Below are 14,960 nucleotides of genomic sequence, written 5' to 3'. Positions count from 1 at the left end.
GTGTGGCTCTTGGGCCTTTGTTCATTAGTCCTTCTCGGGTGGAGAATTTGTATGGTGATTAGTTTTTTTTATTTGTTGCTTGCGGTTTTCACTTCTGCGGAACTGGTCTACTTCGATATAATTTTTTTTTTTTGTTTTTTTTTTCCTTCGATATCATATTTGAACTTTGAGAAAAAACAAGGGCCGTTTTTAACAATTTTTCAGCCAATCAAAATGGCCGTTAAACTGAGCGGAAAATTATTTTTGTATTTCAATAAACAATGAATGAAAATATAAATTATTTGGATCACAGAAAAATATTATAAAATAGGCTCTTAGAAAGTGGGTTAAAATGTATGTCAAAAAAATAGGCTCTCCGATCGTAACCCTAATTTAATTAGAGTGGCTTTTACTTTCGAGTTTTTATTTAGTACATTCTCCTTCACTTCCCTCAATCTTTCTACACTTCCGTCAATCTGTAGCAGAAAATAATAATAAATAACAAAAACAAAATGATTATCAAACGACTCATATATTACCTTTTAAAAACTACAACCTAAAACGAAACAATCATGGGCATTGACAGTTGGGGAAACTGAAATTCATATTTCATTCCGTATGGTCTAGGTCTCGTTAAGATTTCAATTTCTACGCCTCTATGCTGTCAAACGAAACAGCAGCACCCAAAAAGTTGTCAAAGAAACTTTCAGAAATAAGCAGTCCGTCCACCTCTTCGACTGTGCCTATCATATGCGGTGTTGAACTTGTCCACTAGCTCATTCGTTGTACTGAGCAAAAAAGAAATAAAGGAAGTGAGAATACAATTGTCATATTCAGCTATGTACTGCTTTAGTATCATTGAAATTTTGATACAATGCCACATTCAACTACTCTACTGTTTTACCCCAACAAAAATATACGCACGCTGCAGAGTACAGAGCTACGCAAACTTGGTAACTGCATTAGTATCACACAGAGGTTTGGATTACGATCCTAACTGTGAATGTAATTCGTAAATTCAACTTACGACAACACCAGTATTATAAACAACTTTATTCTAGGCGTAGGAACAAAATTCGTTACCACACATCAACTGAAAAAGATAGTAAAATCACCCCCACCCCGAACCCTACAATCGTTCAGGGCAGGAAAGACCAATTTCTAGATAGGTAGCCTCGGGTTTCAAACAGGAGAATACATGGGTATCAAACCCATGTGCCTAAGCTGCTCTCACTGAGCCCCCATTTGATCTTCACATCAAAGTCATTGACGTGGAAAAGTTTATGTTTACATTCAGTTCATAAGAATCACATGCAAGGAAAAACATATTAGTGCAAGATATGCCACATCTCATACCTTGAGCAGTTGGTCAGCACAGCCAAATATGTAATCAACAAAGTGTCATTGTATTCCTACCAAAAATAAAAAAAAGAGGTCAGCAACAATAGTGATTCACAGGATATAGATGTCAGCTTAATCAGCAGCCACTATCCACAATCATACATTATGTGAAAAGAGAGGAAAAAATCTCAGCAAAGAGGCCTTGCTTCCAGTTATGGATCACAAAATCTTCCAATCCAAATAAACGACAAGATAAAATTGATAATTGGAACTATGAAGCTTAAATTAAGAGCTTTTCTGAACCATGAAGCATAAGTAATGAGCTCTACCGAATACAGCTCTTACCAATAATATAACAAGTTTATTCTGATGAAACATATATAACCGGGAAGGGAAGGACCAAATCTTCTACGATTTTCCCAGCACTATCCAAAATTATTATGCCATCTTCCCATTTTTAATTAATGTTTATTTCTCTAATAATACAATCAAGTGCATAACAAATGCCTCTACTAGTGAATTCGGAATTGAAACGAGGAACACTCACCATCAAGAAATCATCTTGAAATTTCCCTGATTCTATGGCAGGCAACCTTCTCAAAAGACTTGATACTTGTCTTAACAGTGAATTTTCACAAGGTATATCACCTGCAAGTAGAAAAACAAGAGCAATTATTATCAGTTCTGGACCTTTCTAAAACATGGCTCCCAGCAGTATGTATACACAAAGTGCCAACACAAAAGCAAGTACTTGTACTTAAACTAAAAGTACGTGCGTACCTTTCTGCATAGCAAGAAGATAGTGATGAAGCACTCTAATTCTGCTATTTAGCATCTTGATAGCACTGTGGATACCTGTAAGATGAGCAGCCACTGCACACAACCGAGGTTGTATTAGTTTGTATCAGAAATAGATGAGTACGTCCAGTTATCTTTTGTGGGGAAGAACTGGTGTGAGATAAGCAACATGATCAACTGAGGACCCACATTGAGTTGCTGCTGAACCTCCATCAGATGGTTTAAGATGGGCAACATGATCAACTGAAATGCGCTCAGCTTCCACCGTCTTTGAACACACACACACACACACAAAATAAGAACAAAAACGTCTCCGTAAACCCTGGTTGATAATAATAAATAACTTTAAAGTAGAAAATAATGAATAAGCCTAACCTCAATGGTATAGCTTGAGCTGACAAAGATTAGCTGTGGAATCCCATCAATGACATGCATCTCTACGGTTGTAAAGTTAACACTCATAAGACGACAAAGTTTAAAAAGATAAACGATAAACGGCAATTCAAATAGGAACCAAGAAAACTGTCCAAATCCCACAAGTTTTCCATAAGACTCTGGCCAATAGAAATAATTTGCAAGCCAGTCCAGTTACAAATATTGCGACCCTAAAAGTCATTGCACAATAGATTTCACTAGGGACCATGATTTCATCAGACAAATAAGAGTTGCAGGAACTATTAATTGTACAGTAGAAGACAAAGAAAAAAGAAACACTACAATCTTAACTAAAACTAAGAAAATGGCAGCAAACAACAGATAACGCTGTGGTACAACACCATCAATGTGGGGTTGTTAAGAAGCTTAAACAACCACCTACTAAATTTTAGACAGCTTTATGTTCGACAGAGTATTGAAAGAACTGGAACCGGCACTGGGGCACTTTTAGTTTGTTTGCCACAGTTCTCAAGGATGGCTTCCTAAGAAACACCAAACGTGCCCGAATTCCAATACAATATCTCAAGCAAACAACCACCAACCAGCACAAGCTAAAATAAGCAACATGGTATATACAAGAACGAGAAAGCACTACATGCACATGCTGCCATGATAAAAATACAAATTCATGCTTCAGCCGTAGATATGATACCACATAGCATACAAATTCACAAAATTAGAAATGCATAGGTTCACATTTAACTGGAAATGCCCACAAAAGCTCACGTACACAACAAGATAACAATGCAGCTAACGTACCACTTTCGTAAATAGTGATTGGGAGATCCTTTTGAGCAGCATTGATCATAGGGTTGAGAATAACATAAACAGGGCTTTCATTGATATCCATCAGCTGCGACATTAGAAAGTAGAAACACACATTCTTATCATGGGAATACCGAAAACCAAATGCAGTATAAACATCATGCCGAAAAACTAGACTCTCGAATTCAAGAATCATTCATAATTCGTAGACGACATGATTCGGTCGCTAACAGTACAGTATCACGTAATGCAAGTATCTACGGGTTCGAATAATAAGAAAAGAGCAGAAAAATTACAGCTTTGTGGATGTTCATGTCAGATTCCTGAGCATCTGTTCCAGTAGAGTACCACCCCAGTATGTAAAAGTGCGGGAACACCTTCTTATCTGCAAAAGCAAAATACTGCCACTGATTAAAACCACAAAAATGAAAAATAAAATAACAAAAAATAAAAGCTATGAGAAACGAGAACGCAACAGAGCTCTTGCTTCTTCTCGAGGAAGGCGCGGTCGAGGGAGTGAGTTGCAGGATCGTAGAGGAGCTCGAAGCTGTTGAAGATCTCGACCGTGCGGCCCCTCTGAACCCCGATAACGCAGCCGAAGACCCGCGGACACGAGGCGGAGGCGGGGTCGGAGAAGGAAGAAGAGGATGCTGCTTCTACTGCTCCGTCGGCGCCGTTGTTGGGCGGTGGTGGTGTCGAAGTGTTGGTGACGGGCGGGTGCATCTGGGACTTAACCCTAGAGTAGTGGTCGGAGATGTTGACGATCACCAGTGGGTGGAGCTTGAACGTCAGCCCGCTGCTGGAGGATTCCGCCATTTTTTCCGATTTCGAGATTTGGTGGTTTTGGCTTTTTGGCTCTTCGGAGCTCCGGTTTCGGTTTTTGCTTTTGCTCTTCTCTGCCTTCTCTTTTCTTTTTATTTTATTTGTGATTTCATTGCAGTTTAATTTCCGAGTTGGTGACTTAACTCCGTTCGTTCAGTATTTGGGCCTGAGTCTGGTGGGTTTTGGAACCATGAAATGGCATCTGGCCCAGCCCATATTTTACAAACTTCAGACCTTGGGCCCGTTTAGTAGAGGACGTGCTGATTTTTTTTTTTTTTTTAACAAACAATATTATCACCATTTAGTATTATAGTCCAATGGTATTCCTTTTTCTTGTAAGTTAAAGATCTTAGGTTCTGTTCATTTTTATAATGCGATTCAAATTCGTGAATATTTCACTTATCAATGAAGATGAATACTACTAAATAGAAGAAGACATGTCGATTTGAATAAAGCCCATCGCTTGAAACGCTTTTCCAACGTCACACGACCCATGAGGAAGACGAACCAAACAAATAAAATAAAACGTTTTAGTTAAAATGATATATGAGATTGACATAACTTTTTACTTTGATATCTGAGATTTGAAATTAACATAATTAGTTTCTGAGTTTGTTCGTTATGAATCATTTTTGTGAAAATTTTCTTTTAATAAGAATAAAAATGATAAAAATACTTTTAAATTAATAAAGTCAAAATGATTTGACAAAAATTGATAATGTTTTTATCGTTTTATTTTTATTTAACAGAAACTTTTACAAAATAACCAAAATGATTAGTGTACCACAATCTCATAGGCCAATTTTATCGACACGAAAGTAAAGATTTATGCTAATATCACATTGCATTTTAAGCTAAAAAGCCATAAAAATAAATAAAATTAATTAATCTGATAACTTTGACAGACGTCACAGACCAAGAAGAGGAACTGAAACGGGCATCAAGGCTCTGTCTCTGCTGTAATCCCCTCAATCCAAATCCCAACAAACACACTCGTCATTTCTTCATATTTTCCGGTTGGTCTTTCTAAAATTATTATTTAAATAATTCACAGAGAAGAAAAATACGCACAGATATTTACACAGTGGGTGGCGGTTGTTTTGTAGTTCTGGTGTGGATTGAAGAGGAGGAAGAACATCGGCCGCCATGGCGATGCGCGAGCTCGTGACCGGCGGAGCAGCTTGTGCGGTTCCGGGCCAATCTTCTTCCTCCAATCCTTTCGGCGCCCTCGCCAACGCCCTCATCGGCTCCTCCTCCGAGCAGGTTCGTCTTCTCTTCCTCCTTTCAATCTCTCTGTATTTCATTCGTTTCGATCAGCAATTTAGTCGGAAACGGCGGCGACGGCGTCGTTTTGTTGAAATTCGGTTTAATTTGTCAGCAGGAGAGGTTGAAGGAGGTACCTTCGTCGACGCCCACTGCTTCCGAGCCGCAGTTTTATCCCGACGGCCATGGACACCTGCAACAGCTCCCCGGCTCCGAGCTCGACCGGCCGTTTATGCAGCCCCGCACTCAGGTTCGACTTCCAAAGCTCCAATCTTTCCCCACTGATTTTACTTCTAGTATTAGAATTTACTTACCTTTAATTTTGCTTAATTAGCATTCGTTTTGTGTCAGAGCTCGGAGTTTCTTCGAAACTTCAACTCGGTTGATGGCAACAGACTGCTTGACAATGCATGGGACGAGGTACAGAGTTCTCAGCCCGAGCCTATGCATATGCCTCAACACGACCGCATTTATGATATGAGACCTGAGCTTCAAACGACTTTGGATGGTAAATTTCTCAAAGTGCTTGTTATTTACCTCTTGATTGTTGCACTTCATTCACAACCTGCTAGGCTTTCCGTTTCGTCCATGTTATTTCGCCTTCATAAGTAAGTAACGAGTGAACGACATAAATGGCAAGATTACTTGATCAAGAATGGATATTGGTTTCTATGTTTATCAACATTGGAGAATGGTACAGTTGCTTGTGAATGAGTGTTTGTCAGAGGCTTTTATGCCCAAAACTGGCATTTGAATAAGAAAAAAACGCATAATAGGCGATACTTTGGAGTTTTGGATTTCGGTGCTGCTACTTTTAATTATTTTATATCTTGAAACGTTTAACTTTGAAGTGAGGTAGAAGCTTGAAGTTTTAGTTAATTTTTTTTCTTTTCAATTTCCAGTTAATGTACTAAATAGTTTATTGGCTCAAGTGAACCCTCGAAGTGATCAATATGCATTTTTTAAATTTATATTGAGATTTTATAGTTCAACCAGAAAAAAGGAAAAGTTCTTTTGTGTTATTTCTCTTTTTGGATGAGTTGTAGGTTGTTATCTTCCCGCTTTGTGTACTACTTTATGCTTAGCCTAAACGTCTGGTCGTTGCTTCTGATCAAATAACCAGGAGTAGTGTCTATCCTCAGCATAAAGGATTATTAATTTATTTTGAGATTTATCTATATTTTTCCCTTCTAAATATGTTTTGCAGGGCCACCACAAAGGGTGTTGTCAAGCTTTTTGCACTCATTTGTTGAAAGTAGTCGTGGTGGAATGCCTTTTCGTCCCACTCCACTTCCAGTGTTAGGATTGTCTGCTGGTGACAAACAATGTATACGTGATCGCACCAGCATCATGGCCCGGCACTTCTTTGCTGATAAAAGTGAAGATTTTATTAATGGGCAGGTTTGAAATTTCTCTTACCTATGTATATTGGAATTTGTCTGTCATAAATCAAAATGTATCTTCTTTTCTAGTAGTAGCTGTCAGCTTGGTTTTTTTTTATGAGCATTCGATAGCATATTTTCTATTTCCTCATTGTCATGTTTTTGCTTGTCTTTGGGGTTTGTTTCAGAAGTTTGTATCTTGAGTTGTTCCTTTTCTTTCCAACGAGAATCATAGTCTCAAGAGTTTAGGTTAATTTTCTATTTTCTATTTTTCCAGGTAAATGCACTTTTATCTTCTTTAGATATTGACAGTGATGTCAACAGTAAAGGACCTCTGCCTGCAAGGTTTCGGGAACTGGACGATTATTGGAATGAATCCCAAGCTATAACAAAACCTGGTGCTCACGCTGTGCAAGGATGGGTCACTGAATTTAGCCAACATAGGTTAGATCATGGTGATCCCAATGCGTGGGCTCACTCATTTGAGCGACAACATGGTGCCAATGGTTGGGCTTCTGAATTTGAGCAGGTAAAGGAGTATTGTAGCTTGTATGTCAATTGCATTCACTGATTCTATACTCACTTGCTATTGATCAATCATTGACCTTCATAATGTGATGGAGAATGACGCTAGCAATTATTTATTGTTATCATCGATTTACCAACCAAGGAGGTTGGAAAATGTGTGCTTGAGTTAAAATTTGGTGGTGGCAATATATTAGGTTTTTTTAGGGTAAGTTACAAGATTCTGGGGTTTGGGGATTATTCCTGTGCAGTGTATTGGCCTAGAACCAGGGGCTTCTTCAAGATGAAGCACGTAGTACATGGTGGAGTATGCTTGTAATATAGAAGCACCGAAAAGTTTTTTAACCTAAGGAAAATAGAAAAGAAAAGAAGAAGAATATATAAGTTCTGGCCCCTTAATTAAAAACTAGGCTTACCACCTTAGTTTGGGTACATCACACTATTGTATGTGAGTTGACCTTGAACTGAAAGTGTAAGACTGTGTATATGCTGCTTGATACCCCGTTGTAATAGGATTTGGATTTTAAAACTATAATCAATACAAATTTTATATGAGAGCAATATTGATGCATAATTTTCCGTTTCCCGTGGTTACAGGAACAGTCCCAGTTGATGTCTGCAGATCATATGAGAGGTGTAAATATGGCAAGCTTAGCTGCAATGGAGCAAACTCGTATGCTTGCAAATACGCTAGCTCAGAATGAAGAACCAAAGTTTCAGGTTTATACACGTTCTTCACACTGTTTCCAAGACTGAATTTTGGAACATTTTTTTTTTGAATATCACATCAGCAAATGACTTTTGGAATCAAGCACTCTTTCCGAGCTTTTGCACGCCTTGTAATTGACTTATCGTTTTTGGCTGAACCTTTTGGACTGCAATAGTCACTAGTCACAGAATCTATTATAAATGATGCTAATGTTTGTAACATGTCATTTTTACACCATTTTTTACATTAGTGCTTCCAAGTATAACAAACATGGAATTACTAAAGCTGAATTCCTGTAAAAATTCTCATGAAATGCTCCAATTGCTGTTAGCTGTATTCACTTTTAGGTGTCCTTGTTAGCTTGTGTCAACTTTTTGATTTTGTAAGCAGACGCTTACATGAATTAATCTCTGGATGTTTTGGCATTAAATAGCTCGGGGGCTGTTAATTATCATGACATGTAGTCAGAACATTGTTCTTAAACAAATGATGGCCCCAGTTGCATGTGATTTGTTATGATGGGTATTAACGATGCAATGTAATTGCATTCTTGTTTTTTGGAATTATTACTATCGTCATTCATATATTTTACTTTTCGGGGTATGTAGAAGTCAAGGTTTCTCCAGTTTGTGTCAAAAATGAATCGTGGTGAACTCATTATCGATGATAATCAAGTCAAGCCAGCAACATCATCTGGGGACTGGGCATCGGAATATCAACAGCAGTATAATGCGGGTCCTAGTTGGGCTGACGAATATGCACGTGGCGAGGTAGGAATCTGGTCTGAATATGAATATTTGTTCCCTAGTTTTATATTTACTTTCAGCATCTGAAATATACCAACCAATTTTGAACCCATTTTGCGATACTTTTCCTATTTGTACAAGCGATTCTGCCTAATTACTTATTTTGGGGTGTTGAGGTGAGGTGTTCATGTTCTGGTTTATGAATGGTATGAAGAAAGGGTGGGATGAGTTAGTTTCTGGGATGACTTGTGGTGCGGGATGACACATAAAAGAAAAGGGGAAGTGATTTCCTCACACCCTTTTTCTCCCATGCACAACCCTTTTTAGTTCGTAGGAGAATCAAGGGACGAAAATAAACAGTGGTGTCCGAGAATCATTTCACAAGAAAAACCTTATACATACAAAAACTAATGTAATTGAATTGGTAATTATAATGCATCTAACTTTTTGTACGTATACTTCAACAAAGTTTAACATACATAATACTACTAAATTAAGAATATGCTTCTATATGTTGGAGCAATCGAGCTTGTTTTGAAGCAAAAGAAACCAAAGATGCTTAACAAAATTATAAAAGAAAATATCCTATTGTAAATTTGTGTTGCGACAAGGCTTGAAGTTCATACTTAAGGAAAATGAAACCCATTTATAAACTTTTTTGTGGGTAAGTTGTTGTCACAAATGGAGAATGATAGTCATTTACATGATCCTTCTATAAGGTGGCAAACTCATACATAAGGTTTTATTTTTAGTTCCTTGATTTGTTATGCAAAGAGTTCACTCCAGTTCCAATTTCTGCTGTCTGATTCTGATGGTTTTCCAGCTATCTCATGGACCCAATCAATGGGCAAATGAGTTTAAATCTGAACAAGAGCAGCATGGGTCAGTTGATGATCAGTGGGTCAATCAGTTTACCAAGTTGCATGTGGATGACTGGGCAGAGGATTTTGGAAATCAGGTTGGTGAAGGACTCTTGGGGGACAGTTCTGCTGATAGCTGGGCTAATGCATACAATGAGTAAGTCAAATCGTTCTTTTTTGAAAAAAAATGTTTTTCTACTTTATCAGCTTTATATTCTACTTTGTGGAAGTTGGTCTGATGTATAATCCAATAGCTAATGAATGTGTCATATATTTGCAAAGTTACAGCAACAGTAACGTCTTGGCCATGTTCGTTGCCTAGGATTGGACTAAATCAGATAACTTACTAGATTTAAGGTACATTGAAGTAAGAAATGAAGGCAAACTTCTAAATTTTTTCCAAGGTGAAAAAAAATAGATGAATTAGTTACATGGTGTTAATATCCTACCATTTTGTGGGGTATTGGAAGGGATAAGTTTCCTTTAATGACTATTCCCTTGACCTTCAACTTGGACAAAAGTTGGAAGTTGGCCTCCATTTCTTCCTTCCATACCTTGAATCCAATGAGTTATTCAATCCAATCCTAGGCACTAAACGTGTGCCTTAAGTTTGCAGTGATTTCAATCAAGTGAATCATGCATTTCTGTTGGTGGTTTTGGTCTGTACATTGACACCTAGTGCTGAAATGAATGCATCTCATGGCTAAACCGCTATAGTACTGGAAATTCAAGTGATTTAATGTTCAAATATTGGTCCCCTTTAAGCATCACTCAACTTTCTTTATTTCAAAAGAGGGAACTTGAGTAATGAAGAGTGGATTTTGCAGTTCACGAGCATGGGCTTTGTGAGATTCCTCCCTCTCTTGTTTCTACTTGTATAGTTATCAACTTTGTATCCTATCTTTCAGACCAAAAAAAAAAAAAAAAATTATAAGATACTTAATGACAAGAGTTGGTCTGGCTGTCAGGTCCTTGGTTTGCTCCCAAGTGGTCTAGGGTTTGACTCTCTCCCACGGTACCCACCTAGCAAAATGCTAGAGTTTCTCACTCCCCAAATGTTGTGGGGTCAGGTGGGGGGACCTAGTGATTAGTCAGGTCAAAGACTCAGATACAATAGTTTCAAAAAAAAAAAAAGAAAAAAAAGATACTTAATGGGTTTGTTAACTTATATGTCTGTCTGTTTAAGATATTTCGAGTAATAAATGTTGATTCCATTCCTCGTTCGTTAAACGGGCTTGGAGGACGTTGTGTTATTACTCACCTTCTATGGTATTCATTATTTCATCCTTAAAGAAAACTTATCTTCCTTATTCAACAAGCAGGTACATGAATGAGCAAGCAGCTACGAAACAGCGTAATGATGCTGCAAGGGGAGTTTATGTATTTTCCGATATGAATCCTTACGTTGGTCACCCAAACCCACTAAAAGTAGGCCAGGAAATGTTCCACAAGGGTCTTTTGAGTGAAGCAGTGCTGGCATTAGAAGCCGAAGTTCTCAAAAACCCTGACAATGCTGAAGGTTGGCGGCTACTTGGAATAGCGCATGCAGAAAATGATGATGATCAACAGGTAATCCTACTATGTTAATATTTACCATCTAGCATTTACAAATTGTATACTTTTGGCATATTCCTTGTTTTTAACCCTTAGTGTAGGTGGTCTCCATATAGTTGTACTATATGAACTCCTGAAAATTTCATATAGCCGTACAACATGCTTTAAGTCAAAGAATGACCTTATTTCTACCCTATGTCTAACTTATACATGTGTTTCAGTGTGTTTTAACTCCATAGAATGACAATTAATGTCCTGAAATGTAATCTTTGCAGGCTATAGCAGGTATGATGCGTGCACAGGAGGCTGATCCAACAAACCTCGAAGTGCTTCTTGCTCTTGGAGTGAGTCATACAAATGGTCAGTCGTTCTTTCTCCATTTATAAGTAAAACAGTTGAACCTCATTTGAGTAATCATTAAAGTTCCAAGCAACTGATCATACATCATAGTATCCAATGACACCCCTGAAGCACACTAGTTGTGTGAATATTTATGGTCTTTTTCTGTTGGCCAAAAAAAATCTGGCCTTTTTCAGTTTGTAAAAAAAAAAAAAAAAAAAAGTGATTTTTTATTTTTTCAGAAACAAACTCTAGGAAGCAGATACTTCTCGAAAGTACTTAAAAACTGATAAAAGACTCTTCAAATTTGCAGAACTGGAGCAGGCGGCTGCTTTGAAATATTTATATGGATGGTTACGCCATCACCAAAAGTATGGGGTACTTACCAAACCAGAGCTGTCTGATTCCTTGTACTATGTTGATGTAAGTGTTCACCTTTAGAACCTTTATGGTTTTGTGGGTCTTAATATTCCAAATATATTCAGCAGAGGATTTTTTTTCCCCAAAATTGTTTTTAGCGCATATTAGTTTCAGGTTTGAATTGCTTAGTGTTACCCCTAAACCTATAATGTATGAATAAACCTTATTTCTAATGCACAGGTTGCTAGATTATTCAATGAAGCTGCTCAGATGTCACCTGATGATGCTGATGTGCACATAGTACTTGGTGTCCTTTACAATTTGTCAAGAGAATATGACAAAGCTATCGATTCCTTCCGGACAGCTTTGAAACTAAAACCACAAGATTACTCGTTGTGGAACAAGCTTGGAGCAACACAAGCAAACAGTGTTCAGAGTGCTGATGCGATATTCGCTTATCAACAGGTAATTTGGGTAATCAACCCTTGTAGGGTTTCTTCTTTCTAACTTACCTTATATGTAAAATGCATATGAATCCTTTCATTCTGAAAGACTAAATGTAGGATGAAATAGTCACCTTAGCCACTGTAGCGTATAAGAAATTGACTGCAATTTATAATCCTAAGATAAACTTTTGTTAGTGAGTGTAAGGAAAATTGTTACTCGGATGCTTCTTGAACTAGCGGCTTTCCAAAATTGTTCAAAGACGAGTTTACAATTTTCCTGCAACCCTTATTGTCATCGGTTGGGGATTCTCCGTCAACAATAGTTTTATCTTTATCTTTCCTTATTAACAAAATAAACAATTCCATAATTTTTGTTTATAGTTGCTACTTTTGTTTTGTTCCTTTCAATGGGCTTCGGTGCCTTTCAGTACATTATGTGATAGATGTACAGTTTTATTTAATACAGAGTGCATGTTTGTATTTCTGTGTTTAATTGACTTTCGTGAATATTTTATACTATCTACTTTGGACTAACTTTTGTTTTTGGTTCTTTCTCTGGGTATACAGGCACTAGATTTGAAGCCAAATTATGTTCGTGCATGGGCAAATATGGGTATCAGTTATGCCAACCAGGTTTATTCCTACGCTTAATTCATGCTCACTATCAATTTGAAAATTTAGTCGGGTAATGAATTTTATTATTTCCTACCTTGTTTCGAGTTTGAACAATGTTTTGGTTTCAAACTTCGATGCTGAGAGAGAGCGCTCAGTCCATGAATTTTGACTAGTTATTACTTGTTATTTGACTTTGTTATAAGTAATCAAACTGTTAGGATAGTGTCTCCCAGTGTCTTAAATTTGGGATCCGCAACATTGTCTGACCGGTTATTTTCTTTCTTCCCTTCTGGTTTTGCATCTAGGGTATGTATGAGGATTCCATACGTTACTATGTCCGAGCACTGACCATGAATCCAAAGGCAGACAACGGTTGGCAATATTTGAGAATTTCGTTGAGGTATGTTAAGTATCAAAGGTAGGAAAAAATCTTTTAAGCCTCTCTTTGCAAGATACCTATTAAATACGTTACTATTCTCGTCTTTGTTGCAGCTGTGCTTCTAGGAACGACATGTTGGAAGCTTGCGATTCTCGGAATCTAGATGTTCTCCAGAAAGAGTTTCCGTTATAGAACATATATCTATTTCGGGTTGCTGGAATGAAAAACCGAAATATGCATCCTCTGGTGCTCCCGTCGGAACTCTGATTTTAGAGAACATTCACCTTTACGGTTCATCCTCCGGTGCTTCTTAGCAAAGTCTGCCGGTTTTGGTAAACATTATCCGACGGAGGCGTAACTCGAAAGAACGAGCGGGCCATTAAAAATTCATCGAAATGAAATAAGTCTTGGCACTTCAAAAATAAATCGTCGATGTGTAACGCTTCTTATGTATAACAGAAATCAGAATCATAGCTTACATTGAAAAAGGATGTAAATTGTAATGGAGTTCGGGTTTGTTCATATCTGCTATAGTTGTTTTGGTCATACTGTTGATGCTCATGATTTTTTGTCAAATTTTTAAGAATTTTCAAAGTATGAAGTTGGAAGTACGCTAATTTCGCCGGTTTAAGAGATTTTGTCTTTGATTGCGAAGGTCCCATGCTCGAATCTCCTTTCGTCTAGGTTTTCTTGTATGTAAAAATAAATAAATAAAAATTGAGATTACTCATATAAGTAAACAGAAAGAGTTTGATATGGCAAGCCATTGATATGCCCAACATTCTCTTTGCTGATTTTAAAAAATGGGTACCTAACTTCTTGGAGTAATTTCAAATTCGTTGTAACCTCTTTAACACATTCCAAATGACTAATCTAAAGTTTTGTAAAGTGGACATCTATTAGGTTCAGTAGCGTTCAATGATAACATGGACAAATATTAAGTGTGCTTTAATTCTCAACTCTCAAGTCATCAATGGAGACTTGAATCTTCAAATTGACGCCATTTGGCTAAGCAAATTTATGGTTTAACTTGGCTAAAATTGGTCAATTTGGGAGAGTAGGACTCCAAAAACGTCAATTAGTGAAAACCAACTTTAGATTTTGCCATCTCATCATTTAATGCTAATAACGTCATCACTTAATTTTGATAAAATTCCCGGTGACCTACCAGATGTCTAATTTTCAAAACGTTAGGTAGTTATTTAGAATGTTTTAATATGTAAAGTTTAATTTTTTTTATACCCTAAAAGTTAAAAGTGGAGGACAAGGATCCTCTCCGGATCCTCTTTGTGGGGATCCGGGGATTAATCTATCGTGTCCGTTCATCGTACATATACGGCCAGTTTTCGTTAAATACTATTTATATTCAATTTTAAATTTTAAATAATTTTTAACCACAGCCAGTTTTCGTTAAATACTATTTATATTCAATTTAAAATAATTTCTAATCTTACGATTTATGATGAACGAGTACGATTGATTGATCATCCGGATCTTCACAAGAAGACCCGAGGAAGATCCTATTCCAAAACTAGAGTCTGGAATTATTCACGGCACATCCAGTGGTTAAAGTCAACCATTAATGCTTGTCAAAATTGACCATGTGAATTCTGAGAAGGTCTCCATGCACGGATCTTTGTAT

The 14,960-nt window shown here is 37.3% G+C and overlaps 2 protein-coding genes across 3 annotated transcripts; one reads left to right on the top strand and one right to left on the bottom strand.

The window, feature by feature from the left end:
* Positions 1-492: 492 nt before the first annotated feature.
* Positions 493-4,245, bottom strand: LOC103967556 (COP9 signalosome complex subunit 6a-like). The gene is made up of 9 exons (XM_048568878.1): positions 3,795-4,245; positions 3,615-3,703; positions 3,313-3,406; positions 2,494-2,555; positions 2,308-2,386; positions 2,101-2,193; positions 1,868-1,968; positions 1,336-1,391; positions 493-767 (listed from the first exon to the last, which is right to left on the bottom strand). Exons 1-9 carry the CDS (start codon positions 4,132-4,134, stop codon positions 686-688), a joined length of 996 nt encoding a protein of 331 aa, XP_048424835.1. The 5' UTR covers positions 4,135-4,245; the 3' UTR covers positions 493-685.
* Positions 4,246-5,022: 777 nt separating this feature from the next.
* On the top strand, positions 5,023-13,838 carry LOC103967553 (peroxisome biogenesis protein 5). 2 transcript variants are annotated; one of them, XM_048569227.1, is made up of 16 exons: positions 5,023-5,156; positions 5,247-5,403; positions 5,522-5,653; positions 5,755-5,911; positions 6,611-6,804; positions 7,063-7,314; positions 7,908-8,030; positions 8,628-8,789; positions 9,589-9,782; positions 10,948-11,194; positions 11,455-11,539; positions 11,832-11,941; positions 12,119-12,343; positions 12,892-12,957; positions 13,245-13,339; positions 13,432-13,838. In XM_048569227.1, exons 2-16 carry the CDS (start codon positions 5,287-5,289, stop codon positions 13,508-13,510), a joined length of 2,238 nt encoding a protein of 745 aa, XP_048425184.1. In that variant the 5' UTR covers positions 5,023-5,156; positions 5,247-5,286; the 3' UTR covers positions 13,511-13,838. The 2 variants fall into 2 exon arrangements, with proteins under 2 accessions (XP_048425184.1, XP_009379079.2); XM_009380804.3 differs by having other exon boundaries at positions 5,519-5,653.
* The last annotated feature ends 1,122 nt before the right edge of the window (positions 13,839-14,960 follow it).

This window comes from the organism of the source record quoted next, unplaced genomic scaffold (assembly GCF_019419815.1).
Source record: "Pyrus x bretschneideri cultivar Hongxiangsu unplaced genomic scaffold, Pyrus_bretschneideri_v1 Contig5, whole genome shotgun sequence".
NCBI lineage: Eukaryota > Viridiplantae > Streptophyta > Magnoliopsida > Rosales > Rosaceae > Pyrus > Pyrus x bretschneideri.
The sequence above is the reverse complement of the archived record's forward strand: the minus strand, read 5'-3'. Positions and strand labels throughout refer to the sequence as shown.